Source organism: Salvelinus sp. IW2-2015, linkage group LG18 (genome assembly GCF_002910315.2).
Source record: "Salvelinus sp. IW2-2015 linkage group LG18, ASM291031v2, whole genome shotgun sequence".
Lineage (NCBI taxonomy): Eukaryota > Metazoa > Chordata > Actinopteri > Salmoniformes > Salmonidae > Salvelinus > Salvelinus sp. IW2-2015.
In genome coordinates this window covers 28,533,191-28,561,047 of record NC_036858.1, presented here as the reverse complement: position 1 = coordinate 28,561,047, position 27,857 = coordinate 28,533,191, and the positions used below count along the sequence as shown (strand labels likewise).

General features: G+C 42.4%; 1 protein-coding gene across 1 annotated transcript in view; it reads right to left on the bottom strand.

Annotated features, from left to right (window-relative positions):
- Window positions 1–27,857, bottom strand: part of dntt (deoxynucleotidyltransferase, terminal) — a 157,971-nt gene that overhangs the window by 65,563 nt on the left and 64,551 nt on the right. Inside the window, exon 8 of the mRNA XM_024007193.3 lies at window positions 12,191–12,293. Coding sequence (XP_023862961.1) covers window positions 12,191–12,293 — 103 coding nt within the window. The remainder of the gene's footprint in view (window positions 1–12,190; window positions 12,294–27,857) is intronic.

The following is a 27,857-nucleotide window of genomic DNA, read 5'->3' as shown; positions in this document are numbered from 1 at the left end:
CTGCAAGGCTCTTCTCAAAGAGCAATAATTGCAGGAGGAAGTGCAGCTGTAACTGCTCCTCCTGTCCTACCAAGACACTGAGGTCAATCAAGAGACATTAAACCGTACTGAGCCAGTACTGCCTGGTCTTGTTTGACCGTGTTTCTCCGCTTCATTAGAAGAGACAGCGTTTCCCAGAGGGCATCGGGAGAGGAGGTGATGATTGAGTCATTAACTGATGACATCAGAGAGACTGAGTGAGTGACATGTGGGGACTGCACTCAGAGATGTTGTCCTCGTCCCTCTTCCCCTGCCCCTCGTCCCTTACACCTCAGCTCCTCTAATTAGCTTCAGGCGCTGATCAGCTTGTCCTCAGAACTGAGAGAGAAACCCCTGATGTCACCCCTATTGAACCACAGAAACCCTATCTATCTGCAATTWCTGTACAGGTAACCGTTCACTTCCAGTAAGGATACAAACAGATTAGAAAGCCTCCAACTCCTTCACATACTGGATCATTCATTCTACATACATTCTCATTACCTACATTTCAACATACTGTAGATAATGAAGCCAAAGAAACTGAAAATACTTAAATACTTAATTAAAACAATCTTCCATCAAAATGTATAGCCTTAAGCGTGAATCATAGTCCTGAGATGCTGAGAGACGATAGTCCGATGTCCCATTGTGACATAGCTAAGCGTCTCTGAGACCACAATCTGCAGCCCGATTGTGCACCTCCCCACAGAAACCCTCACTAACTTTTACAGGTGCACAATCGAGTGCATCTTGTCGCACCACTGCCTGTTCACCCCGCTTCCATCCAGAAGGCGAGGTCAGTATAGGTGCATCAAAGCTGGGACAGAGAGATTGAAGAACAGCTTCTATTTCAAGGCCATCAGATTGTTAAACAGCCATCACTAGCACAGAGAGACGCAGGGCCTCTACCTTCCATGCAGCATCAGCTGTGAYGCCTGCCAGGCGATGATTGACACCAGTTCCACGATATCCCTTGTTCAGCCTGGTGTTCTTCCAGACACAGTGGGCCCTTCCCCTCTGGGTTGGACCCCTACCTTGGTATATCTTCACACTGTGACAGGGGATCTTGCGGAAATGAAGCGCCGGCGGTCCTTATCGGTGAGAGTCAGCAATGTCTTGTTGGAGCACAAGTTCTGGTTGGGCGATATCCAAGATGACTGCATCCTAGCGTTGGATTCACTCAGTCAAGTGCCTAGATGTTGGAATGCGGAGCTTCCAGATGAAAGACTCCATGATGGGACTTCGYAGCAGTGGAAGAAGACACCGGCAGCCGCAGCTGACTCGTCAGGAATTGGTGACAGACAGCCCCACAAAGATCCTTCCCACAGATGAGAAGGAGCAACTAAAGACCCCCAAAGAGGTGAGTGTGCCCCAGCAGGTCACCAGTGGCACAGTGGACATACCTTCGGAAGCTACCCGGCAAGCTGTGCGGGAACAAGGGTAGAGGTGTTCGGAAGGGCTGGAGCCTGAGCAGCGGGATGTGTTGGAAGCACTGTTTGCAGAGTTTGTGGATGTCTTTGCAGTATGAGATGAAGACTGCCAGAGAACCAGTCTGGTCCAGCACTCCATTGCTTGCCACTGGCAAAGAGAGAGATAGCAGAGCAGAAGATCCGGAAGATGGCAGAGACAGGGTTCACCCAACAGCCCTTGGGAGGCCCACCGTAGTCCTTGTCAAGAAGGACTGCTCATAGTGCTTCTGTACAGACTACAGGCAGCTGAACTATGTGACCAGGAAGATTTCCTATCCCCTCCCGAGCATAAATAATGCACTGGACTACATCACAGGGTCACGATGGTTCAGTTCCCTTGACCTACGCAGCGGTTATTGGCAAGTGGAGCTTGCCCCCTGAAACCAGGTCAAGGTTGCAGGTCACCGTGATACCCTTCGGGCTCTGCAAAGCGCAGCCAACCTTTGAGCGTCTTATGGAGCAAGTGTTGGACACAATTCTCCGCAACAAGTGTGTGGTCTATCTGGAAGACTTCCTTGTGCATGCAACATAATCTGTGTGAGGTTCTGCTTGCCATCCGGTAGGCAGGACTCAAGTTCCTTCACAAGAAGTGTCACCTACAGCAGTAGGAGGTCAAGTTCCTTGGCCATTTCGTTGGGGCAGACGTAGTCACAACTGATCCAGCCAATGTGGTGGCGGTTCAGCACTGGGTGACCTTCAGGGACCTCTCTGAGTTGAGAAGCTTTGTTGGCCTAACTTCTTACAACTAGAGGTTCATCAATGACTTAGCAACAGTAGCCAGCCCTCTACACGCCTTACAAACAAGGAACAGCGGTTTGACTGGGATGATGACTGCACGGTAGCAATCGCTGAACTGCATCAGTCCCTATTCAAGGCTTCTGTCCTGGCATACCCCAACCCCCAGCACCCATTCATTGTGGACACAGATGCCAGCAATGTGGGCATTGGGGGCAATATTTCACAGGAGGGGCCGGATGGGGAATGGGTGGTGGCCTTCTACAGTCGGCGCCTCAACCATGCCGAGTGCAACTACTGTGTCACCCGGCGAGAGTTGTTGGCTGTGGTCGATGCACTCCATCATTTCCGACTTTACTTCTATGGTACCCAGTTCCTCCTCCTCATGCCTCACTTACCTGGCTTCTCAACTTCCAAGAATCAGAGGGCCAGGTGGCTCGCTGGTTAGAAGAGTTACAGGAGCAAGATGCAATTACCAGATGCAACACACACGCTGATGCGTTGTCTCACCAGCCGTGTGAAGAGGATGACTGCAAGCACTGACCACGCTTGGAACAAAAGGAGGGTCTCCTGCCCACATTGGTGGCAATTCAGACGGGAGACAGGAGCTCAGCACCCTTGGAGAGCTGGAATAACCAGGACCTGAAGAGGGAGTAGGAAGGTGACCGGGTGTTGGCAACTATTCGGGGTTGGTTAGAAACCGGTCAGTGGCCTGTTTTGAACAGTGTCTCACCCCTGTGCCCTGAAGCCAAGGCCTACTTCTCCCAGTGTGACAACCTTGCCATTCACAATGGGCTGATGTTTCGAAAATGGATGGAACCAACACACAACTTGGTGGTGTGGTAGCGGCTGGTGCCTTGTTCCATGTGAGCCCATGCCTTCAGGGCTGTCCATGGGTCAGTGGGGGCAGAACACTTCTGGTACACAAAGACCCTCCAACGACTCTGAAGGAAACTCTACTGACTCTCCAGATGCTCCCATGCCCCGTTGCAGTAATATCAGGTGGGGGCCCCTGTGGACATCCTGGGTCCTTTCCCCATGACAGAGGCAGGCAATCGATACCTACTTGTGGCCATGGACTATTTTACCAAGTGGCCAGAGAACTACGCACTCCAATGGACTTGTCCTTGTTCCTGGAGCCTCAGGCTTGGAGTACCTCCACCACCTTCATCAGCACCTGGACACAGCCCATGACTTTGRATGGCATCACTTGACGGAAGCAGGGGTAAAGCAGAAGTGGGCATACAACACCTGCTGCCGAGGTCAGCCTTTACAGCCTGGCCAAAAAGTGTGGCACCGGCACAAACATGGTCTGATCCCAAAATGAATGAGTCACTGGGAAGGCCCATGCAGGGTTCTGGAACGACTTTTTGACATGGTGTACTGCATCCAGCTTCAGACTAGTGGATGAGTTGTGGTCCTCCATCAAGATCGGCTGGCACCTTACCAACCTCATACACCTCGTAAAGTGGAAAGAGAGGACAAGGAGGTGGTTACTCCTCCTCACAGCCCTGGATCATTGGACAGCACAGCGGTTTCCTCACCTGAGGGGCAAGGTCAGAATGGGACTCCGCCGCGGTCACGAGGGAGCCACTGTCGCAGGCTCCCATCTCGAGGTCAGGATGGTACCCCTCGACGACAACCACGACTCCGCCGCTGAAGACCCCCATCCAGGTTTCAGGTTTTTGTGTTGGATTTCGGGGTTGTCGGGGACAACTGGCCCATTAGATGATCTGGAGGTGTGACTTGTTGGAGGCGTGGCCTTGGGTTAACTCTGTTGGGACAACTGTGGGTGAAAGTGTCATGCCAGTTCATGTATTACGCTGTACTCTTTTAATAAAGGTTAAGCTTGTACACTGCCAGTTTTATAGTCTTAATCAGACTGACATAAGTGCATATGATACCAAAGAGTCTACTAGAGTTCCATTGTTAAGATAGTCACCATTTTGTTGCAGTTTGAAAGCCAATACTCTAGAACACTGCTGTGCGTATGTGTACACATTTTGGACTATGATAAACCCTTTAGGCAATCTCCTATCACAAGTCGTTGATGAAGAAAATGTGCATATTTTAAAAGGCTTTAATTTAGGTCACTTATGTAAACACTGATGGATATTTCTGTACATTTATTTTCTAGCCTTGAATCACTAAGTATGCCTTGAGCGAAAGGATTAACTTCACTAGGGTAGGGGGCAGCATTCGGAATTTTGGATGAAAAGCGTGCCCAAATTGAACTGCCTGCTACTAAGGCTCAGAAGATAGGATATACATATAGATTTGGATAGAAAACACTCTAAAGGTTCCAAAACTGTTAAAATAATGTCTGTGAGTATAACAGAACTGATATGGCAGGCGAAAACCCGAGGAAAATCGAACCAGGAAGTACTATTATTTTGAAAGGCTGTTTTTCCATTGTAAGCCTATCCACCATACAAAGACTTAGGACCCAGTTCACGAGCTCCGTGTCTTCCTCTACATGTGGCCAGTCTTTAGGCATTGTTTCAGGCTTTTACTCTGAAAAATGAGGGAGATACAGCACTTTCAATCAGTGGACAGTGGAAATTTCCATTCATCAGCCATGCGCCCTGATCGGGAATGTGCCTTTCTTGTTTCTCCTTTCCTATTGACGAAGCTTTTGTCCGGTTGAAATATTATTGATTATTTATGACAAAAACCATCGGAGGATTGATTTTAAATATCGTTTGGCATGTTTCTACTAACTTTTATTGTACTTTTTGGGGTACTTTTCGTCTYGAATTAGTGCACGCAACTTTTATTACTGGATTACTGGACAAAACGCYCGAACAAAAAGGAGGTATTTGGTCATAAAGAGGGACATTATTGAACAAAACAAACATTTATTGTCTAACATGGAGACCTGGGAGTGCCACCAGATGAAGATCATCAAAGATAAGTGATTAATTTTAATGCTATTTCTGACTATTGTGACACTCTCCTTGGCTGGAAAATGGCTGTATGGGTTTCTGTGGCTAGGTGCAGACCTAACATAATCGCAAAGTGTGCTTTCGCTGTAAAGCGTTTTTGAAATCTGACACCGCAGTTGCATTAAGGAGAAGTTTATCTTTATTTCCATGAATAACATTTGTATTGTTTATCAATGTTTATGATGAGTATTTCTGTAATTTGATGTGGCTCTCTGCACTTTCACCGGATGTTTGTTTGAGACAATGCATTTCTGACCATGACGCGCCAATGTAAACTGAGATTTTTGGATATAAATATGAATTTTATCGAACAAAACATACATGTATTGTGTAACYTGAAGTCCTATGAGTGCCATCTGATGAAGATCATCAAAGGTTAGTGATTAATTTTATCTCTATTTCAGTTTTTTGTGACTCCTCTCTTTGGCTGGAAAAATGGCTGTATGGTTCTGTGAGTAGGTGCTGACCTAACATAATCGCATGGTGTGCTTTCGCAGTAAAGCCTTTTTGAAATCGGACACTYTGGTTGGATTTACAAGAAGTGTATCTTTAAAATTGTGGGTAATACTTGTATGTTTGAGGAATTTTAATTATGGGATTTCTGTTGTTTTGAATTTGGCGCCCTGCAATTTCACTGGCTGTTGTCGAGGTGGGACGCTACCGTCCCACTTGTACCAGAGAGGTTAATGAGTTAGCGACAGTTTTACAGATCATAAGTGTCTAAACATGGGTGCCCTTCCTTTGAAGAAGCCTACGGCCCCACGCATACAAACCCACCATAAAAAAAGCGACGTCTTAAAGTTTCTGTCTAGGATGCCTGTTTAGCGCAACGCCACACTGTAATCTTCTTCTACGCAGCAGGTAATGTCAGAGAGCATCCCATCATAAGCTTATTTCACCAGAACTGTTTAAAGAGGGAATTACTGAGGCGGCCATGTTGCAGGGAGTTAATCTTTGAAGTTAAGCTTTGCCTTTAAGACAAAAAACACAAATGCAAGTGATGGGATTCTGCGGCTTGCCAAATTGATCAAAAATTCTTATTTGATTATTTATTTTGTTTCGTTCTTTTCAAGTGTGTGACAAACAGCTGACAAGCAGGCTGCCACCATGGCCACCTGCCCCAGATGACAAGCAGGCTGCCACCATGGCCACTTGCCCCAGAGGACAAAGAGAGCGGCGGTCACAGCGGTGGCAGGGACACGGGCCGCTGTGATCTAATGTCAAATTTTCTCTGATTCAGAGCACAAACCCTCCCTTCATGTCCCAGATTAGTGTGTGTTAGCAGGCTATGTTTGAACTGTGTTTTCCTTTGATTCAAAGCTTTTCCGGAACAGTCCGGTCTGATTACTGAAATTAAAGTGGAGCATTTTGAAACGTCTGTCTGTGTGTTTGTGTGTACTGTGTAGACGTGTTTAACTAGACTTGTGGGGACCAGAAGTCCAATAATAGTAAACAAACACAAATTTGACCAACTGGGGACATTTTGTTAGTCCCACAAGGTCAAATGCTATTTCTAAGGGGTTTAAGGTTAAGGTTAGGGTTTTAGGGTCAGAATTAGATTTAGGATTAGGGTTAGGTGATAGGGTTAGGTTTAGGGTTAAGGTTCGTTTTTTGGGGTTCAGGTTAAGGTTAGGGTTAGGGAAAATAGGATGTCTCCCAACCATGGTCGTTATTCAAAGGACTGTGTGTGTGTGTGTGGTGTGTGTGTGTGTTGTGTGTTGTTGTGTGTGTGTGTGTGTGTGTGTGTGTGTGTGTGTGTGTGTGTTTGTGTTCATCCAATGTCAGTGAAAGTACAAAAATCATCTGTAGTTTTCTTTTAGACAACGCAACCGTCAAAGCAAATGGAGACATTTGTGAGATATGGAGTGTCTTGCTGTTTTTATTACGGCGTGTTTTGCAGTCAAACTGGGCAAAAGTGAAACCTGAAATGTACATTTAGGCAAAATTCCGACTGGTTAGGGTAAAGGTTCGGGATAGGGTTAAAACAGAAAATTACAAAACAAATGCCTAGCACTGGGATTGAACCTGCAATGCTCGAAGCCGTAGCGTTTGGTTTAAGGCCATTCTCAACCCCGTCCCCAATGCCCTAGCTCGTCCCGAGCGTACTAGATGGTAATAGGCAATCGCATTGCCCTTAGTGGCGCCGACAGATAGGGCAGCCATGCTTCTAGCTCCTAAGCAACTTTGCAGTATTTAGTTTTATATGCTATTTCTTACATTAGTAGCCCAGAATTCTTTGGGTGTTATTACATACAACCGGAAATAACTTTTGAATATCACAGTGGCGGTAACTCAACAGGATTACGACCAGGAATACYACTTTCCCAAATTGGATCCTTTGTTTGTACCCCTCAAGGCAATTGAACTGATTCCAGAGCCTGATCCAAAATACCGCCGGCGGAGAAGAGGACTCCTAGTCCGACTCAGGAGGCGCGCACACCACCCACCACTTCCTATTATATTACTCGCTAATGTTCAGTCTCTGGATAAGTTGACGAGTTCAAGGCTAGGATATCCTTCCAGAGAGACATCAGGGATTGTAACATACTCTGTTTCCCGGAAACATGGCTCTCTCGGGATATACTGTCTGAGTCCATACAGCGAACTGAGTTCTCAGTTCATCGCACAGACAGGAATAAAAATCTGTTTCATGATTAACTACTCATGGTGTGTTTGTGATAAGATACAGAAACTCAAGTCCTTTTGTTCACCCGACCTAGAAAACCTTACAATCAAATGCAGACCGCATTACCTCCCAAGAGAATTATCTTCGGTTATAGTCACAGCTGTGTATATTCCCCGTTTAGCCTTTACCACGACGTCCCTCAAAGAACTACACTGGACCCATTGCAAACTGGAAACCACATATCCTGAGGCCACATTTACTGTAGCCGGGGATTTTAACAAAGATAATCTGAGGAAAACACTACCGAAGTTCTACCAACACATTGACTGTAGCACTCACTCTGAGAAAACATTGGACCACTGCTACTCAACTTTTCAAAATGCCTACAAGGCCCTCCYCCGCCCTCCCTTCGACAAATCTGATCACGACTCCATTTTGCTTCTCCCTTCCTATAGGCAGAAACTCAAACTGGAAGTACCCGTGCTATGGCCTACTCAACGCTGGTCTGACCAATCGGAATCCATGCTTCAAGATTGTTTTGATCACACGGACTGGGATATGTTCCGTGTAGTCACTGAAAATAATATCGACGAATACACGGATACGGTGACTGACTTTATCAGGAATTGTATAGAAGATGTTGTACCCGCTATGACTATTAAAACCTACCCAAACCAGAAACCGTGGATAGATGGCAGCATTCGCGCACAACTGAAAGCATGAACCACCACATTTAACCATGGCAAGGTGACTGGGAACATGGCCGAATACAAACAGTGTAGTTATTCCCTCAAACAGCCAAAACGTCAGTACAGAGACCAAGTGGAGTCACAATTCAACTGCCCAGACACAAGACATATGTGGCAGGGTCTACAGACAATCACGGACTACAAAGGGAAAACCAGCCACATCGCGGACACCGACATCATGCTTCCGGATAAGCTAAACACCCTTTTCGCCCGCTTTAAGGATAACACAGTGCCACCGACGCGGCCAGCTACCAAGGACTGTGGGCTCTCATTCTCCGTGGCCGACGTGAGTAACACATTTAAGCGTGTGAACCCTCGCAAGGCTGTTGGCCCTGACGGCATCCCTAGCTGCGTCCTCAGAGCATGCGCAGACCAGCTGGCTGTAATGTTTACGTACATATTCAATCTCTTCCTCTCCCAGTTTGCTGTCCCCACATGCTTCAAGATGTCCACCATTATTCCTGTACCCAAGAAAGCAAAGGTAACTGAACTAAATGACTATTGCCCCATAGCACATACTTCTGTCATCATGAAGTGCTTTGAGAGACTAGTCAAGGATCATATCACCTCTACCTTACCTGACACCCTAGACCCACTTCAATTTGCTTACCGCTCCAATAGATCCACAGACAATGCACTGTCCATCGCACAAGAGGAATACCTATGTAAAAATGCTGTTACTCATTACTCATCTCATATGCATATAAAGTACTGTATTCTATTCTATTCTACTGTATTTTAGTCTGTGCTGCTTCGACATTGCTCGTCCAAATATTTATATATTCTTAATTCCATTTCGTTACTTTAGATGTGTGTATTGTGTGTATTGTTGTGAAATTGTTATATATTACTTGTTAGATATTAATGCACTGTTGGAGCTAGAAACACAAGCATTTCGCTACACCCACAATAACATCTGCTAAACATGTGTATGTGAGCAATACATTTGATTTCATTTGATCATTGGAACTTGTCATGGAAATAAAATGCCATAACTTCACCATTTTAAATATGGCCGGACTGTGCATAATCCACTGGAGGTTGGGGTGCTTTTAGTGTGTTTTGAGTATGACTTGATTAAACAAAATAATTGTCCTTGACTTTTAAATAACCTGAGTATTACTGTCTCTCAAACATTTCTCTACACACATGTCCTAACTGCACAGTCTACAGTTTATGGTACTCAAACCTCATAACATATCTAATTCATGTGCCCTCTGGCTACTATTGTTGCTTTAAAAGTACTACGGCCAACATATCCATAATCATAGAATATCATTACATCAGTACTTGATCTACATAGTGCACTACAATGGAAATTAATCTACCACCACCACCCGGACAGTTAGAGCAGATGATTGGTGAATGGTGGATGAGGCATCGCCCTCTCAAGTTCTCCGTTGCTATTACCAGGGCAAATAGCTGCATCTCATCCGTCTACTATAGAAAAGTCTGGCTGATCTTGCTCGTGCCCCCAAGTTATACTTTCATAACCAACAGAAAAAATGATGAAGCCCCTTTTAACAAGGACATTTCCAGATAGATGTATTTTTGCCTCCCCCAGGCTAAAGTTGAAAAAATTGCCATGATATTCGGCCTCGGCAAAGACATGTGGCCCCCGGAGGACCAGATCACAGATGACAAGGTTACACGACTTAGAGTCAACCTCTGCTACCTCCACTTTATCACAGTCTCCTGTGCTCCCTTTCCTATGGACATATTCCTCCCCCATGCCAGGGACCCTATCTGGGGAAGTTCCTTCCTTCCTTCCCACCCTCCCCTCTTCTCACCCAAGGGTGGGAGGAACCAGCAATAACCAGAGTGTGTGTGTGTGTGTGTGTGTGTGTGTGTGTGTGTGTGTGTGGTGTGTGTGTGTTGTGTGTGGGTGTGTGTGTGTGGTGTGTGTGTTGTGTGTGTGTGTTGTGTTGTGTGTGTGTGTGTGTTGTGTGTGTGTGTGTGTTAGCATAGGAGGTTTTATCAGAAGAATGGCCCATTAATAGCAAGTTAAGGCTGGGGGTGGAGGGTGGGGATGGAAGGAAAGGGGAAAGATTTTTAAAGCCAGGAAGCGATGACAAAAACAGGCCTGCAGCTACAGTAAACACCACAGCCCTGCTCTTCATCAAACACTGTTCTCATTTCATCCCCTCCAACATGAAATCCATCAACTGTCTCAGAGGAGAGGAGCATGGTGGTACCAAAGAACACGTCCCCCCCCCGTACCCCATCTCTTTCTCCCTCGTTCTCTCTCTGACTCTCTTACTCAAAGCCAGGTTAACTGTATAAACCACATTAAAATAATCATTTCCTGGGCCGAGGCCCTCGATATTGGTGTGACCATCTTATTATTGCCTCCTTATGTGCCAACTCATATGCACTTGGCTCTGTAATCATCCTCTCCTCCAATCACTTTATCCCTCTCCACACTGTAGGGCACTAACCCAATTCCCCTCAGCCCTCTCCTCTTTTTCTCTGTTCATATTACTCCCTCAACTCTACAAACATTTCTTTATTTTTTCTCTACTGCATTCTGAGAACATTCTTTCTCCATTTTTTCCCTCTGTTTTGTTTCAACGCATTTCTTTCTGAGGTGTGGAAATATAGTGGAGTGGGGTGAGTAAGTCGGGAGGGTTAGTGTAATGTCTGCTTCCAACTCACAGCCTCAAACACGTAGATCCCCTGAACGCAGCTCACTTTCCAGCCCACTTTCCAGCTCACACTCTCAAACACCTAGATCCCCTGAACGCAGCTCACTCTCCAGATCCCAATCACCTGAATTCTAATTACCTGTTCACACACCTGTATGTCATTATCACACACTATTTAATTCAGTTCTTTGCACCCCATCCATGTGAGGTATTGTTTGTTTTGTGACACACGTCTTTCGGAGCGCCGGTTTCTCCCGTGTATGATAGTTTTTGCCTGCCTCACTAATGACGCCTTTTGCGTATTCCCTTCCTGTATTTCCTGTTATAACAGGATTTCCTGTTATCTACCTATTGCCTGATCTACCGGACTACTAGCCTTTTCCCAGCCTATACTGTTGTCCCTTTTGACCCCCTGTGTATGACTTTCTGCCTGCCCCTGGACCCAGCTACCTGCCTCCTCCTGTGGTCCTTTGCAATAAACACCTGCTGCGCCCTGCGCTTGAAACCAGCTCTCTGTCTCCCCTTGTGTTCATTACAGTTAGGCACATCATTACAGTTAGGCACATCATACTCAGTCTTTGCAGTAGTGTATGTGCACTAGGACAGATGTGGGAGGAATCACAAGTTCCATACCTTGAGGAGACAAACTAGTTGTTCTTTGTCAGCACTGACTAAGCTGCTAATCAAGGGTTTTATTCTCTTTTCAACTTTTTGTTGAAAGAATGCAATTAAGTAGAATTTACCTTTATAATAAAACAAACCTTCACCAAAACTGCACACTCCAATCTTTACTGAATGTTGATGTTGATGTTGCCACAATCCAAACATCACTTGATGCTGTGCTTTTCTATCATTAATCTTGGTAAAGGGTAACTAACCACGCTGGAACCTTCTGAGGGGACTGATATGTTTTTTACTGTATATCCTGTATAACTGCTATACAGTTCAATCACAGTCATTGCGCTTTGTCTACTGCATATGCAATAATACATTGATTTACCTGGTCCCTCAGTCTGTCAATCACATGAAGCAGTAGCCCCTCTTCTTTCCCCATCTCAGGCATAGTCAAGAGGAAGTCCACATCATGCCCATACTCTTTCCCCCTGGGGACAGAAAGTGATTTAAGACTATTGTCACCAGTCAACGCAAGCAATAAATAATTAAATGAGAATATCTTTAGTCACACTGGATAACTGTTACACAGTAAGATGGCAGCCTGGCTGTTAGGAGAAAGGAGTATATTAATTGATTTGACTTTTTCTGTTATTCAAACAAGCAATTTGTCCCGCGTCATTAAGTTCAAAAGCTCATTTTTGTTATCTCAGCTGTCAGCAGAGCCTTCCCTTTTATGAGAATCATAATTTTCTACTTCGATTACTGTAATAAAGAAAACTCGTACTGAGCATGGCTGCTCACACAATATATAGTCTCTCAATGTCAGCAGAAATGTGAGCAGTGAACAGATAGACAGAAATAAGTGAATAGAACAAATAGAAAATGCTTCTCTGACATGTACTCAAGCTTTGAGACATATCAACCACAGATGTGCCATGGCCCTTGAATGTCAGATGAGTGGAGTGAAATGTACTGATTCCTATTAGGACAACCTCAAAAACCTGTTTCTAGACCTAAAGGCCTGAAGACCTTATTTAACCAACCTATCAAATAAGAGATCTGGAGGTCTCTATTTTTCTGCTACGAATCTAATTGGAACCAGCTGCCCTGAGAGGATGATCCAAAGAGTGTATTAAATCATGGAAACCCACCCGCTTTACTAGTCTCTGGCTCAGATGGCATCAACAGTGAGTTGAACAAAGAGTACACTGATACAAAGAACCTAAGCATTGCCTGTGACTGTTGGAGTTGGCCCTCAAAGGCTTATAGRGAAGTTATGCCTGATTGTCATCCTGTAGGTAGTTTATAGAGGAGCAGCATGCCCCCTCAGAACCTGGGCCTTGGTGGCTCTAAATAACCCTGCTGGTGTCATCCCAGAGCACTGAGGCAAACCACAAGTTTCTTTCAGTTCCTGATCGCCCCTSTTTGATCAACAAGCACCCACAATCATATAGTCATAAGCGCCTATCTTACGGTTAACAACGCATCAAAACAACAACAAATTGGCCCGTGTCTTAAAGCGCTGTTTGATCTTGTCCACCACCGCCATCGCCGCCATCTGAATGATGGGAGTAACAGAGCAGCAGGGCGTCAAAGAAAGAAAAAGGAGAGGACAAACAGACTGTCTGAGGGAGAAGTCTGCAGCAAAAGGTCATTGTGTCTAATTCAGTGGGCAAGGAATGAGACAACAGATGCTTAGAGCTCAACAAGGCATGCTAATGCCTCTCTAGCTCAGTTGTAGCACAGCAGAGAGGTCTACCTCGCAGACATAGACAGTACCTGGCTCACATGTTTAGTCTGACTGAAGATAAGGTCCCAGCTTTATTGTGATAGATTCAGGGCATTTTACGCTTTCGAAGTACTATGGGCAGTCTGATGCACAATTACAAAATCACGGACAATCTGTTGCTCAAGCCGATTGAAAAGCACTTCCATCTAACCACTAAGCAACATTTTGATTTAAAACTAAGTCATCATGTGCCAAATTGTAAAGTTGGAGTAATTTGAAGTGAATTACCAAGGGCTGAGGCCTATCATTCTGAGTTCCACATTCGGATTCAATGAGAGACAGAAGCTGTGAGGTGAGAGAGCTAGTAAAGATTTGTAACCTTTTTGGAAACACACACATCTAATGAATGGACACTACTTTCATGCAAATATGCCACAACACACTTCTGCCTAATACCAAGGCAGTGTGGTTCAGTAAATCTCTGAGCTAGCCTCTGCTGTACTAGCAAAATGCACTTGATTGCACCACGTAAGTGTGTGTCATGAATAGCAAAACTGGAGGCCGGGGAAAATCATCAGCATAAATTCAGTTTGCCTCCAATCAAATCTCAAACACCAAGGATTTATCGAAGTGTGTGCTCCAGAAGCCAATTTCAGTCTGGTCTCATAGACTAGTCTTAACATAGTAAACGCAGGGACTGGGAGACTAGTCAGGATTGAGGCAAAGATGAATGGAGCAAAGTACAGCGTGATCCCTGATGAATACCTGCTCCAGAGCGCTCAGGACCTTAGACTGGGGCGTAGGTTCACCTTCCAACAGGACAATGACCCTAAGCACACAGACAAGACAACGCAGGAGTGGTTTCGGGACAAGTCTCTGAATGTCCTTGAGTGGCCCAGCCAAAGCCCGGACTTGAACKCGATCGAACATCTCTGGAGAGTCCTGAAAATAATAGCTACGTTCCCCATCCAACCTGACAGAGCTTGAGAGGATCTGCAGAGAAGAATGGGAGAAACTCCCCAAATACAGGTGTGCCAAGCTTGTAGAGTCATACCAAGTGATGATTTTAGCATGTAAATATGTGTGGGTCTAAAACAAAAAAGTGGAATGCAWGCCAGCAAAGTAACTACACAACACAACACTAAACAATATTTTAATCGCACTATAACGGTGACAAACGGTGCCCATAACTGTTAGGGCCCTACATAAAGCTGTCTCAACAGCAGTCCCAACATCTTGGAGGAGCCTTGTCTGGCAGCGAAACAGTTAATTCAGCCTCATTTTACTGCCTTTAAAAAAAACATAGCTGATATGGCTGACTTGCTTAAACAAATGTGGTTTCTAATGACAATTGAGATGTACAAACTATGGCATTAGGGGACGACAAGCGAATAAGAGGCAATCCGTAATGTCGATTAACCCTCCTTCTYTGTTCCGGTCGAATTGGACCGATTTACAAGTTTTCTCTCTGAAAAATGTAGTTCATTTAATATGATTGGCATAAGGTTCCGGGCATCTGAACACACAAAATACATTTTGATGATTTGTTGTGTTAAGTTGGCTGGATGTCCTTTGGGAAGTGGACCATTCTTGATACACTCGGGAAACTGAGTTTTGAAAACACAACAGAGTTGCAGTTTTTGAGACAAACCGGTGCGCCTGGAACCTACTACCATACCCCTTTCAAAGACACTTAAATATTGTGCCTTGCCCATTCACCCTCTGAATGGCACACATACACAATCCATGTCTCAATTGTCTCAAATCTTGAAAATCCTTCTTTAACCCATCTCCTCCCCTTCATCTACACTGATTGAAGTGGATTTAACAAGTGACATCAATAAGGGATCATAGCTTTCACTTGTATTCATCTGGTCAGTATATGTCATGGAAAMAGCAGGTGTCCTTAATGTTTTGTATACTCAGTGTATATGGATGTATGAGCTCTGTGGTAACTTATTAAAATTACTATAAATAATTWATAGAATACTAATAATTAATAAATTACTCTATGCAAAGATATTTTTTTGTCCTCTTATGAATTATGTCTTATTTACATTGGTCTCATTCCTAACGCAAGAAAAAAGCGACAATAGTACTGTTTGTCCATCTTCAGGCGCCATAGCCAGTATTGGAGTAACTACAATGTTGTTGATCCATCCTCAGTTTTATTCTATCACAGCCATTAAACTCTGCAACTGTTTTAAAGTCATGWTGGCCTCATGGTGAATTCCCTGAGCAGATTCTTTCCTCTCTGGCAACTGAGTTAGGAGGAACACTTGTATCTTTGTATTGACTGGGTGTATTGATACACCAGTGTAATTAATAACTTCACCATGCTCAAAGTGGTGTTCAATGTCTGCTTTATTTTTACCCATCTACCAATAGGTTCCCTTCTTTGCAATGGTATTGGAAAACCTCCCTGGTCTTTGTGGTTGAAMCTGTGTCTGAACTTCACTGCTCGACTGAGGGACCTTACAGATCATTTTATGCGTGGGGTACAGAGATGAGGTAGTCATTAAAAAAATTATGTTAAACATTATTATTGAACACCGAGTGAGTCCATGCAACTTATTATGTGACTTGTTAAGCACATTTATACTCCTGATGTTATTTAGGCTTGCCATAACAAAGGGGTTGAATACTTTCAGTTTTTCATTTTTTAGGGAATTTGTAAAAATAAAAAATCTAAAAACATAATTCCATTTTGACATTATGGGGTAACGGTAGCTAATCCCAATCCGTACGCATTTGCGCAATCGCAACATTCAAACGAGGCTATAATGAAAACTAATGGGACTGAAGCGACTGTGTTGGCATCAAAATCCGGGGTGTGAACTAAYTTTCGACTCAGCATTGATTGACATGGCAATGGACCAATAGTATTGGAGAAAAGTTTAAAAAACTGACGCCGCTGACGCTGTACGTTAAAGTGTGGCGTGTCCCGTAACGTACAGCACGCATTATTCAACGAATTCTGTGCCGTACAGCCTCTTTCCAGCAGGTGTAGCGCTTCTCTCGCAGATTAAAAACAAGAAATGATCAATAGTGAGTGTAAATTACTCGTGAGTTCATCAATAGTTCATTCAATCAATTGTTAATTTTTCGCGTTATCACTGCGAGCCATCATGACTCTCAAAAACCGTGACAGCCACAGTTTAATTGTTAAGATAAATTTAGGGCTGCCCTAAAAACCCTACACAAACTTTCAAATAGGTATGTAATGAGACATTATATAAACTATTCATAGTGTTTCATTTACATTTGAGGTGATAAGTTGGCAAAATCAGGTGGAAAAAGCAGTTTCCCCACACTATCTCCCCCTTTCACTATGATGCAGTAGCTTTCTCTTTCCAACGCGCCATTTTGAAAAAGACCAGATGTAGCTCCATTGCCTTCAATCATGCAGAGACGGGCAGCATGAAGGTTCTCGTCATTGATTTTGCTGGAAAGGGGAGAAATTGTGCGCTAAAATAATGTTTTTGTGGCGCTAAAATAAGGTCAACTGTACGGAACAGCGCGATGTACAAACGTGCGTTAGCTTACATTATAGTGTGTAGGCCAGTGACCAAAAATCTCTATTTAATACATTTTAAATTCAGGCTGTAACTCAACAAAATGTTGGTAAAGTCAAAAGGTGTGAAGTCACTGTAATTCATGAACCATTCCTTGTTAGCATGTTTTAAATGACAACGCGATCATTGGACAAACCGTTGTGTTTTTTGGAAACGTGGGTGTTTATTATGCTGTGGTTGTCTTGGTTGCGCATAGGACAGGTTTAAACATTTGTGATTACAATGTATAAACATCCTCTCAATGCGTGGTGTGAGCGGGTAATAAATAGCCTGACTTGTTTGAGAAATGGTGCAGACTCACCCCAATGTTTAAAACTCAAAATGCAGTTGCCTGGAGCTCAGACACTCTGTCTAACTGTAATTCTAACATAGCCGGGTAGGCTGAGACAATGTAGTCTCAAACATTTATACCTAACATTTAACCCTTTTACTGTTGTGTGGTAATCAGTTGAGTGTGATTTTTATTCCTATGCGTATTGTGCATATGGCCAAGTCCATTGGATATGTGAAGATATGTGTGAGTTTTGTCCCACCCCTCTGCTAGCCAGTGGCTACCCGGGTGGCTGTTCTTTGACAAGCTACACGGGATGGTCTAAGGTATTTGATAGGAGTGTCCTATGTTTACATTTGTTCGCTTGTTGTTATAATGATGATTGACTATTTGCCCTTACACGACAAAGATTACTTTGATTTCAGATTTTGACTTTTTCTGACTCAACCTATTGCCATTACGTATTTTTCTAGCGTTTGATCTAATCACTGACACTATGGAAAGCAGCTGAGTCCTGGGATGAATTTCTTTGCTTTGGCTCAACGATAAAAGGGAATCACGTCGGCCTGGCTGATGCCATCTATATGGATGTAGGATCTCTGTGGTAACTTGTATCTGMACAGGGTACATTTTAAATTACTTCATGCAAAGGGATTTTATTGTCCTTTCAGGCATTATTTCTTATTTACATTGGTCTCCCTCACATAAGCCTATGACATCCTGTAGAGATGGGGCCTGGGTGATCAGGTTACTGTAAACTTGGTATCATTTGATTAGTAAATAGTGGTTGGTTTGCAGAAGTTAAAAATGAAATGACYGTCTGTGGTTCTCTTATCCTGTATATTGTCCATTGGAGAAAGGTTGTATAATATCTTTCTTATTTCCTAGGCTTCTAGGCATCTTGTTGTTCATGCTTTGCCTGGTAACTAAGATCTGTATGCCTAGAATAATGCCTTGTAATGCTTGTTAATTCTTTGTATCTTAAGCGTTATGCCTMGTATGTGATTTACATACATTTACATTTTACAAAGTGAATAAATAATATTTGCTTTGATATTCGCTTTTTATGAATATTCCTTGATCTTAGTCAGCTAAACACATAATACTTGATTGCACATGGTTTTTCTATAATGTTAAATGGAGTCAGATATTCAGTTGGAAAGACTTTGATCATATTAATTGCATAGTGTTATCGATAATAAATGCATTGATATCAAATATTACCTCACTACATAACCATAAACCTAACCATAATCCCTAACTCTAACTAACGTTAGCCACCTAGCTAACGTTGGCGTTAGCCACCTAGCCAAAGGTTAGCCATTACAAATTGTAATTTGTAACATATCCTACGAAATGGATGATGAACATCCACAAATTAATACATACCATATGAAACTTAAAATATCATACTAAATGGAGAGAGATGGATTTCCATTTACTATGTTACGTCTACCCCTGAGTCCAGGTTGCTAAAATGGGATGAAAGCTCCATTACCAAGGAGAGGCAGCTTTTACAGTATAGTCACTGAGTCATGGCATCAGTTTAGAGGCTTTCTTTCGTCTACAGTCGGCAGATACTTCTGAATCAACCCTGGTTAACGGAAAAAGAAATGACAGCATTTCATTGAGTCTCAATCCCGGCAAAGAGAWTTTTTGTATCTCTAATGGTATGCKCTGAAAACACTGTATTCTTATTTAGCTATAATTTAAGCATCTACTCCAACTCAATCAGACGGCTCTAAAAGTGTGCTTATACGACTTCTTGAATAGAAAGACTGATGGATGTTTTAAAGGCTGTACCCAGAAACCATGGCTGTGTTCAAGTTATCCGGCCTAAGCAACAACAGTTGCTGAGACAACTACATCTACTACTGTGGGCTGTATACCTGAGGGGTAGTTACTGTACATACAGCTTATAACACTACTACATTAGGAAAAACTGTAATATTATTGATAATTTCTGTGCAGAACATATAAAGTTTAAATGGATATTTACAAGTAAATGACAGGGGCGASACGGATGAATAATAGATTTGTTGGTTGTTTTGCTGTGCTTAGAATCTTATTAAAAAACACATTGTAATAAGTTAGCTATGTTATGGCAGCTAGAAATACCTYCCAAGAGAACTTACAGCTGTTTCCTGATTCTTTAATGTGTTTTAATTAACAGCTCCTATATTCTTGAGGATCTTGGGGAACAGTTTTGTTGGCTAAGATGATACACCTGAACATACTGTAGTGGTTGAGTCCACATACTGTCAGTATCCTTAAGGATAAGCATACTTGCATCTAGCAATATGTTATTTCCCAAAATGTATCACAAAATTGGCAAAGGATTTAAGTGAAGACGTATCCTCAAAAACATTCTTAGGATGCCAGAGAGAACTCTACAAACACTATAAATAATTCAAATGCTTCCTATACGATTCCACAATACAGAGAAAGTTGCAGTTCAATGGAGCAAGTTGAGCTAATGCATTTTTTAAGTGAAAAAGTTATTGACAAAAAAAGCAATGCCATGGCTGGGATCTGTGATAACATCACTGCAAATAAAAACAGCACCTTATTGACACCTCAGTCTTTTCACACTCTGAAGTGGCAGACAGCTTTTCTGTATCTATTTTTAATCCTCCTTGTTACCCTCCTTCCACAGCTGTCCTCTCCATAAAGGTGAACGTCACAAGCATCAAATCACTAATGCCAACAAATACTCACACACTTCTCCAACTGAAGTGTCATCAAGGCTATGGGCTATAGATTGTGCAGGAGTGCAGGACCTCAGAAACTTTGAATGGCAAATTATTATTCTCTATGCTTAGTGGAGATTTTCTTTTAGGCAGAGGCCGCGTTTCCAAAGGTAACCGCCCCGTTCCACCCCCTCCCGCCCCCTGGAAGTCTCAATATTACGTTCTGCGCATGTGTTTCTTTACCTCTACTTAATGCACACATTTGTGACTTGTTTCAGGAAACTAGGCCTATGTCGCACGTCACTACTTCACAGGAGTGGCATTTGAAATGTCTTCTGGAACATATGAACTTTCATGTGCCTTAATAACAGACTTGTATTTCATCCATAAATATGAATAAAATTGTTAAATTACGAGCCTAGTTTAGCCACGGAAAAAGACAGGAACCTTCCCGCTAGCCATGACTGGCTGAGATAATGGATGGGCTGGACATGCCGGGAGATGAGTTTGGATTGGTCTGCCATGTAGCTTGCTTCTGTCTATAACATGAGGTGTTCAGTATGTGTTGACAGTCCATTCTACCGCGCCGTTTCTCAACAACATTGATGCCCCGAATTTAGCAGGCACTATCGACAGATCAATTGGAAAAAGTGATGGGCTACTTTCTGCACACACCACGGTCAGTGTGGACCGGTGTCACTTGACACAATGCTGGCCAAACAAGATGTTGCTCCAAGTCTGCTGTGAAGCGTTCATCCACATAACGTAAACTCACTCACTTTTGTACATCGCCTTGGTCCGTACAATTTACCTTATTTTAGCGCCCCAAAAACGTAATACTTCCAGATCAACTGTAATGTCAATACCATTGTAAAGCACAATTTCTCCCCTTTCCAACAGAATCAATTACATGACCCCCACGCTGCCCGTTTCTGCATAATTCAACAAGGCAATAAGCTCCGTCGGGTCTTTAAAAAAATGGTGGGTGAGGAAGCGAAACTAATGCGTGATAGTGAGAAGGAGAGATGTTGTGTGGGAAAATTGCTTTTTTTCACTCGATCTGTCWAACTTATCACCTTATCGCCTCTAAAATGTAAATAAAACACTATAAAGAGTTTATATAATGTGTCATTACATACCTATTTGAAGGTTTGGGTCGAATTTGAATCTGGTTTTTAGGGCGGTGCTAAAGTGATCTTATAAGTAAACAGCGGCTTTGAGAATGATGATCGCATGCAATGATGACGCAAAAAATGACTAGGTATCCCCCCTTACCCCCGTCACTGTCCCTTTCTTGTTTTTAAACGATGAGAGAAGTGCTACACCTGGTGGAGAGAGATTGTAAGACAGAAATAGTTGCTTTATGCGTGCTGTACGTTACGACATGACACGTCACGATGTAATGGAGGGTCCGTTTTTTTCTACTTTTCTCCAATACTATAGAGCCATTACCATGTCGATCAACGCTTGAATAGAAACCTAGTTCACACCCCCGATTTTGAAGTCAACCCAGTRGCTACAGTCCCATTAGTTTTCTTTGTAGCCTCATATGAATGTTGCGGTTGCGCACATTTGTATGGAATGGGGTGAGTTTACGTTATACGGGTAAGAGTCTAGCTACATTTTCAGATATAAGTTTCTAATTTAGTCAGAAAGTAGTTTTTATTGCAAGTTAACCTTTTGTCAATAGGGGGTGCTGTTAGCACTTTATTTRTTTTGACATTGCCAAATTAAACTGCCTAGTAGTCAATTCTTGCTCGTACAATATGCATATTATTGTTATTATTGGATAGAAAACACTCTCTAGTTTCTATAACCGTTGGAATTATGTCTCTGAGTGGAACAGAACTCTATCTACAGCACTTTTCCTGACAGGGAGTGAGATTTCAGAAATCTTGGCCTCTGGTCCCAGGTCAGTTTTAATGTCCCTGTGAATGCTATGAGGATACAAACACTGCCTACACCTTCCTCTAGATGTCAGTAAGTGGTGACAATTTGAATGGAGTCGATTGCGCAATCAGGGCCCGTATAAAACACAAAAGACCGGAAGTAGCTTTCCTTTGGACCCTGCGCTCGACGCGAGAAGGACGTTGGACCGACCTCTTTCCAAGCCTTGGTTTAGCCAGTAATATATACACCCTTCCATGAGCTGGGCACGTTTCCTGTACATACCGAACGTTATTGGCCATTTCGACGGGACAAGAGGACATCTTTCGACCAAAAGACGATTAGACCGGAGAAAGGATACATTGGCCAAGATTCTGATGGAAGAACAGCTCACAGTAAGAACTATTTATGATGATAAATCGCTGTTCTGTTGAAACATTTTTAACGCATATATCGCCATTTTGTTATGTGTAGCTTCGCTTGGCGGACCCGGTATTGCACAGTAAGGATAATTTTTGAAATGTAAGTCAGCGATTGCATTAAGAACTAATTTGTCTTTCGATTCCTGTCAACCCTGTATTTTTTAGTCAAGTTTATGATTAGCTATCGATTAGACTAGATCACTCTCAAAGATAGCGCCCGACATTTTCAGGCCAGTTTTGCTACTATTCTCATTGTATAACCACGTTTTTTTGTGGCTAAATATGCACATTTTCGAACAAACTCTATATGTATGTTGTAATATGATGTTACAGGAGTGTCATCGGAAGAATTCTGAGAAGGTTAGTGAAAAAATTAATATATTTTGGTGATCATAACGTTATCGCTCCCGTTGCCGTTGCCGTAACGTTTGCACATGTGGTATGCTAACTTATCGATTTATTGTGTTTTCGCTGTAAAACGCTTAGAAAATCTGAAATATTGTCTGAATTCACAAGATCTGTGTATTTCCATTGCTATGCTTTGTCTATTTTTATGAAATGTTTTATGATGAGTAAATTGGTAATACACGTTGCTCTCTGTATTTATTCTAGTCGAGTTGTGATGGTGGGTGCAATTGTAAACTATGATTTCTACCTGAAATATGCACATTTTTCTAACAAAAACTATCCTATACAATAAATATGTTATCAGACTGTCATCTGATGAGGTTTTTTCTTGGTTAGTGGCTATCAATTTATTTGGCCGAATTGGTGATAGCTACTGGTGGAGAGAAAAAATGGTGGACAAAGAAAAATGGTGTCTTTTGCTAACGTGGTTAGCTAATAGATTTACATATTGTGTCTTCCCTGTAAAACATTTTAAAAATCAGAAATGATTGCTGGATTCACAAGAAGTGGATCTTTCATCTGGTATCTTGGACTTGTGARTGAATGATATTTAGATGCTACTATTTACTTGTGACGCTATGCTAGCTATGCTATTCAGCTTTTTTACTGGTGGGGGGTGGGGGGTGCTCCCGGATCCGGGTTTCTGACTCGGTAGAAGTTAAAGCATACTGTTAGTTAGATAGCAAACAAGCTAACGTTACGTGTTTGATCTGTGTAGTAATATTATTTAAATCAGAAATCCATTTTCATTGCTAGTTATTACCTAAGCTTAGCTAGCTAACATTGAACCTAGTTTGGTAGCTGCACATTTATACCACAGCTATGACAATGTTTGTATTGGTAGTAGTATGAGTTGGGATTATGGCAGTTCATTGTTTAGCTAGCTAGTTACATGTCTAAACAAAAGACGCCACTTCGGACGGATTAGTACATGATCCATCAAATTAGCCAGGTGTGTCTGGGGGTGATTTCGACCATATATTGTATTTCCTGAACATGTGTACATGTCTAGACAATCGTGACCCATCCACTTAGCTAGATGTGMCTGGGGGGTGGTTATAGAATTTCCTTCACATGGCCCATCAATTTAGACAAGTGTGTTGGGTACGCATCATCTAGTAATGATAAAGGCTTAAGAGGGTGTGAACGATGCTGAATGGGTGTAGACAAAGAAGAGCTCTCCAGTAGGTGTACCAAACTTTGGTACACCTACTGGAAAAGTGGGGTTGCATCCAAAGTGTGGTTCCAAGTTTCAAAGCAGAATTACTTCCCCATTGTTCCTCAACTGCAATATATGATATACAATTGTATAGCTTGGAGTCTCTACTTTTATCCAATATAAAAACACAATTTCAAATATTGCTACATAAGACCGAATTGAGGCAGTCGGTCACATTTGTGGTCAACCTCCATTCACATTTCTCACTGTTAATCATGAATGGTAATTATTCAAGTTATACCAGTGAAACTTCCATGCAGAATCTGCATGCCAACCATTCTTCTTGAGTTATGTAGAGTGTTGTTTAGAATTTTTTAGCAAAGCACATATTTTGCCTAGTGGTGAGTGCTGTTGAGTTTTGGCCCCGTGAGAGAAAAATGTGACCATTCGCACAACCATCCTATAATCTAATCAGAAATGAGGTGATGTTTTTTGTCTTACAGTAACGTTATATTATGCTATTACATTATGTTCTGTTAAGTAGAATACTATCCGTATGTGATCTTGTAGACATTGATTCAACTTTATTAACGAACACCATTCCTCCTGAGTAACCTGTTATCTGGACAGCCAAACGAGTAGAGCAGAGACAGGCTCTGTATYAAGTACAAAATCCTGCACATGCACAGAAACTTCAACTTCAAAGAAGCCCAAAGAGGCTTCCATAGAAACAGAAAGACAGCCACTCCGTTTTGCTTTTAATGACAGTACTTAAACGTACAAAACAACGGGTWTATAAGGTTATTCGCGTTATATGAATCATAACTCTAGTACAGTATGACGTGGATGGACGGATAGATGAAAAGGGCTACAGAATAGTGTAGAAATAACATTCTGTACATTGACCTCCTTTATGTGATGTAGAGGAGGATGACTGGAGGGCCCCTCACTGTTAAGAACATTTGAATGATGTAATAATATTTATTTTTGGTATAATAGGTCTCCACTGCAAAGGTGTTTCATCAACCCTGAGAATATCTCCATGGCGATGTGCATGTTCTCTCGCCAGTCGATGGTTCGATTATGAACTTGAGAGGGTCACCTGGCTCAAAGAACAACTCTATAGCAACCAGTTCATGATGCAAATTAGATTATGGTATTTTCTTTTTGAACTACTTCCAGACCTGGGTTCAAATACAATTTGAAATCATTTCAAGTACTTTAGATGTGCTTGCTTCAGCTTGCAATGGAACCAATAGAAAAGTCCCAAAAGTGCAAAACCCYCCCACCCGATAATCCAGGCAGGTAAAAAGGTCACCCAGGTCTGGCTGCTTTAGATTGTTTCTCTCTTCCATTGAGCTTTGAATACTTTAAATCTCTTCCTCCTACCCTGCAAACAATAATGAGTCGTTATGGCGTCCCGGGATATTACGAAATGGTCACCTAAAGTCGTCAGGATGTTGTGTCATGGTCCCCTGGAGATTTTGTCTAGTTCCCGGTTGGTCCCAAGGAACTACTCGTTTGGCTGTCCAGTCACAGCTCTTTGTCTTTTTAGGGACACCCACACACACAAGGAGAGCTTTTAACATACATATTTGACACACTTTGACATAAATGATTACATTCGGTATGTTTATTCATACAATAATTATTATTTATTATAAATTGGGTAGTTTGGATACTGGATGCTGATTGGCTAAAACAYCATTTAGCCGTGTGTACAGTACGTGAAACTGTTTCATGACTATGATGTTTATCCTTTTCACCTCGATAAAATGCCTACATCAACAATAGTTCAACATGCCAATGTAGAAAATAAGCATTTAGAAAAAAGGGATACAATGTGAGTTTGGGAACACAACAAAAACCGAGCTGAACGTCATTCTACGGGACTTTTATGGTTCAGTAAGAAACATGAACAGCGAAGAATATGGGATTAGCAGCTACGCTGGACACAGAGCTGGTTTGAACCGACATATCAATGACCCCCCTCTCAGTCTGGCATGGAGTATACAAAAGGACACCGAACTCACAACAAGCAACAATGCTGCCAAAGCCTGCAAAAAAGCTGCCTCTTCGCAGATTTAAACAAACCACTGCTTACGAACCACCATGATCCAGAAACTGTTGGAAGCTTGATTAGAGGCACGAGAAATATTGTCTGTCATAGGACACAGATTCACAACCTCTTCAAAGTTACTGGAGGCCAAATCTGGAAGCGAGGACGTGGTGGAGCACTGACAACACAGCAGCAGCTCCCCCAGCTAAAAGAACAGCACCGTGGAGCCAACAAACGATTACATGGGGAAGCCAAAAACAAACGATAACATGGGACAATTTTTCATCCAGATCAACATGAATAAATAATTGCCATGTCTTTGTCACTCTAAAAGTGGCGCTAATGCTCGGTTTTTGAATACATTTAATGTAAGCTTGCGAGCTAGCCTGTGGTTATGTTGCAATGCAACCAGTCTAGCAATGAGGCTTTTGTCCGGACTACCTTTTCTGTCCAAATGTATTTATCATGAATTTATTTATTAAAGCAACATTTCAATTTACATGTGTAGTTCCTTGCCTTACTGTGTTGGCAACCGGTATATAAAAACAATAAGGTACTTCGGGAGTTAGTGCTATATGGCCTATATACCACATCTAAGCGCTCAAACTGCTGAAATAAGTCAGATTAACTGATAACTATAATAGCAGTGCATATTGTACTCTTCTGCTAAGTGCTTCTGAAATTCTACAGACTTTGTGGAGCACCAGAAAGATCAGCATACCCCAAATTCAGAAGTTGTGAGTTCAAATTTCAGGTTGGGTCATATTGAAAAGTCAATCGAAATCATATTGTCATTGATTAACTTCTTATGGCTGGGGGCAGTATTGAGTAGCTTGGAAGAATAAGGTGCCCAGAGGTGCCCACAGTAAACTGCCTGCTACTCAGTCCCAGTTGCTAATATATGCATATTATTAGTATATTTGGATAGAAAACACTCTAAAGTTTCTAAAACTGTTTGAATGATGTCTGTGAGTATAACAGAACTCATATGGCAGGCAAAAACCTGAGAAAAAATCCAACCAGGAAGTGGGAAATCTGAGGTTGGTCGTTTTTCAACTCATTCCCTATTGAAGATACAGTGGGATATTGGTCATGTTGCGCTTCCTAATGCTTCCTCTAGATGTCAACAGTCTTTAGAACCTTGTTTGATGCTTCTACTGTGAAGGGGGGTCGAATGAGAGGGGATTGAGTAAGGTCTGCCATGAGCTGATCATGCTCGTTCATGTGAGAGTTAGCTTGCGTTCAATTGCATTTCTGAAGACAAAGGAATTCTCCGGTTGGAACATTATTGAAGATTTATGTTAAAAACATCCTAAAGATTGATTCTATACTTCGTTTGACATGTTTCTACGGACTGTAACGGAACTTTTTGACTTTTCGTCTGCTCCTAGTGAACGAGCTTCTTGAGTTTGGATTTGTTTACCAAACGCGCTAACAAAAAGAGCTATTTGGACATAAATGATGGACATTATCGAACAAAACAAACATTTATTGTGGAACTGGGATTCCTGGGAGTACATTCTGATGAAGATCATCAAAGGTAAGTGAATATTTATCATGTTATTTCTGACTTCTGTTGACTGCACAATATGGCGGATATATTTTTGGCTTGTTTGGGCTCTGAGCGCCGTACTCAGATTATTGCATAGTTTGCTTTTTCCGTAAAGCTTTTTTGAAATCTGACACAGCGGTTGCATTAATGAGAWGTTTATCTAAAGTTCCATGCATAACACTTGTATTTTCATCAATATTTATGATGAGTATTTCTGTAAATTGATGTGGCTCTCTGCAAAATCACCGGATGTTTTGGAAGCAAAACATTACTGAACATAACACGCCAATGTAAACTGAG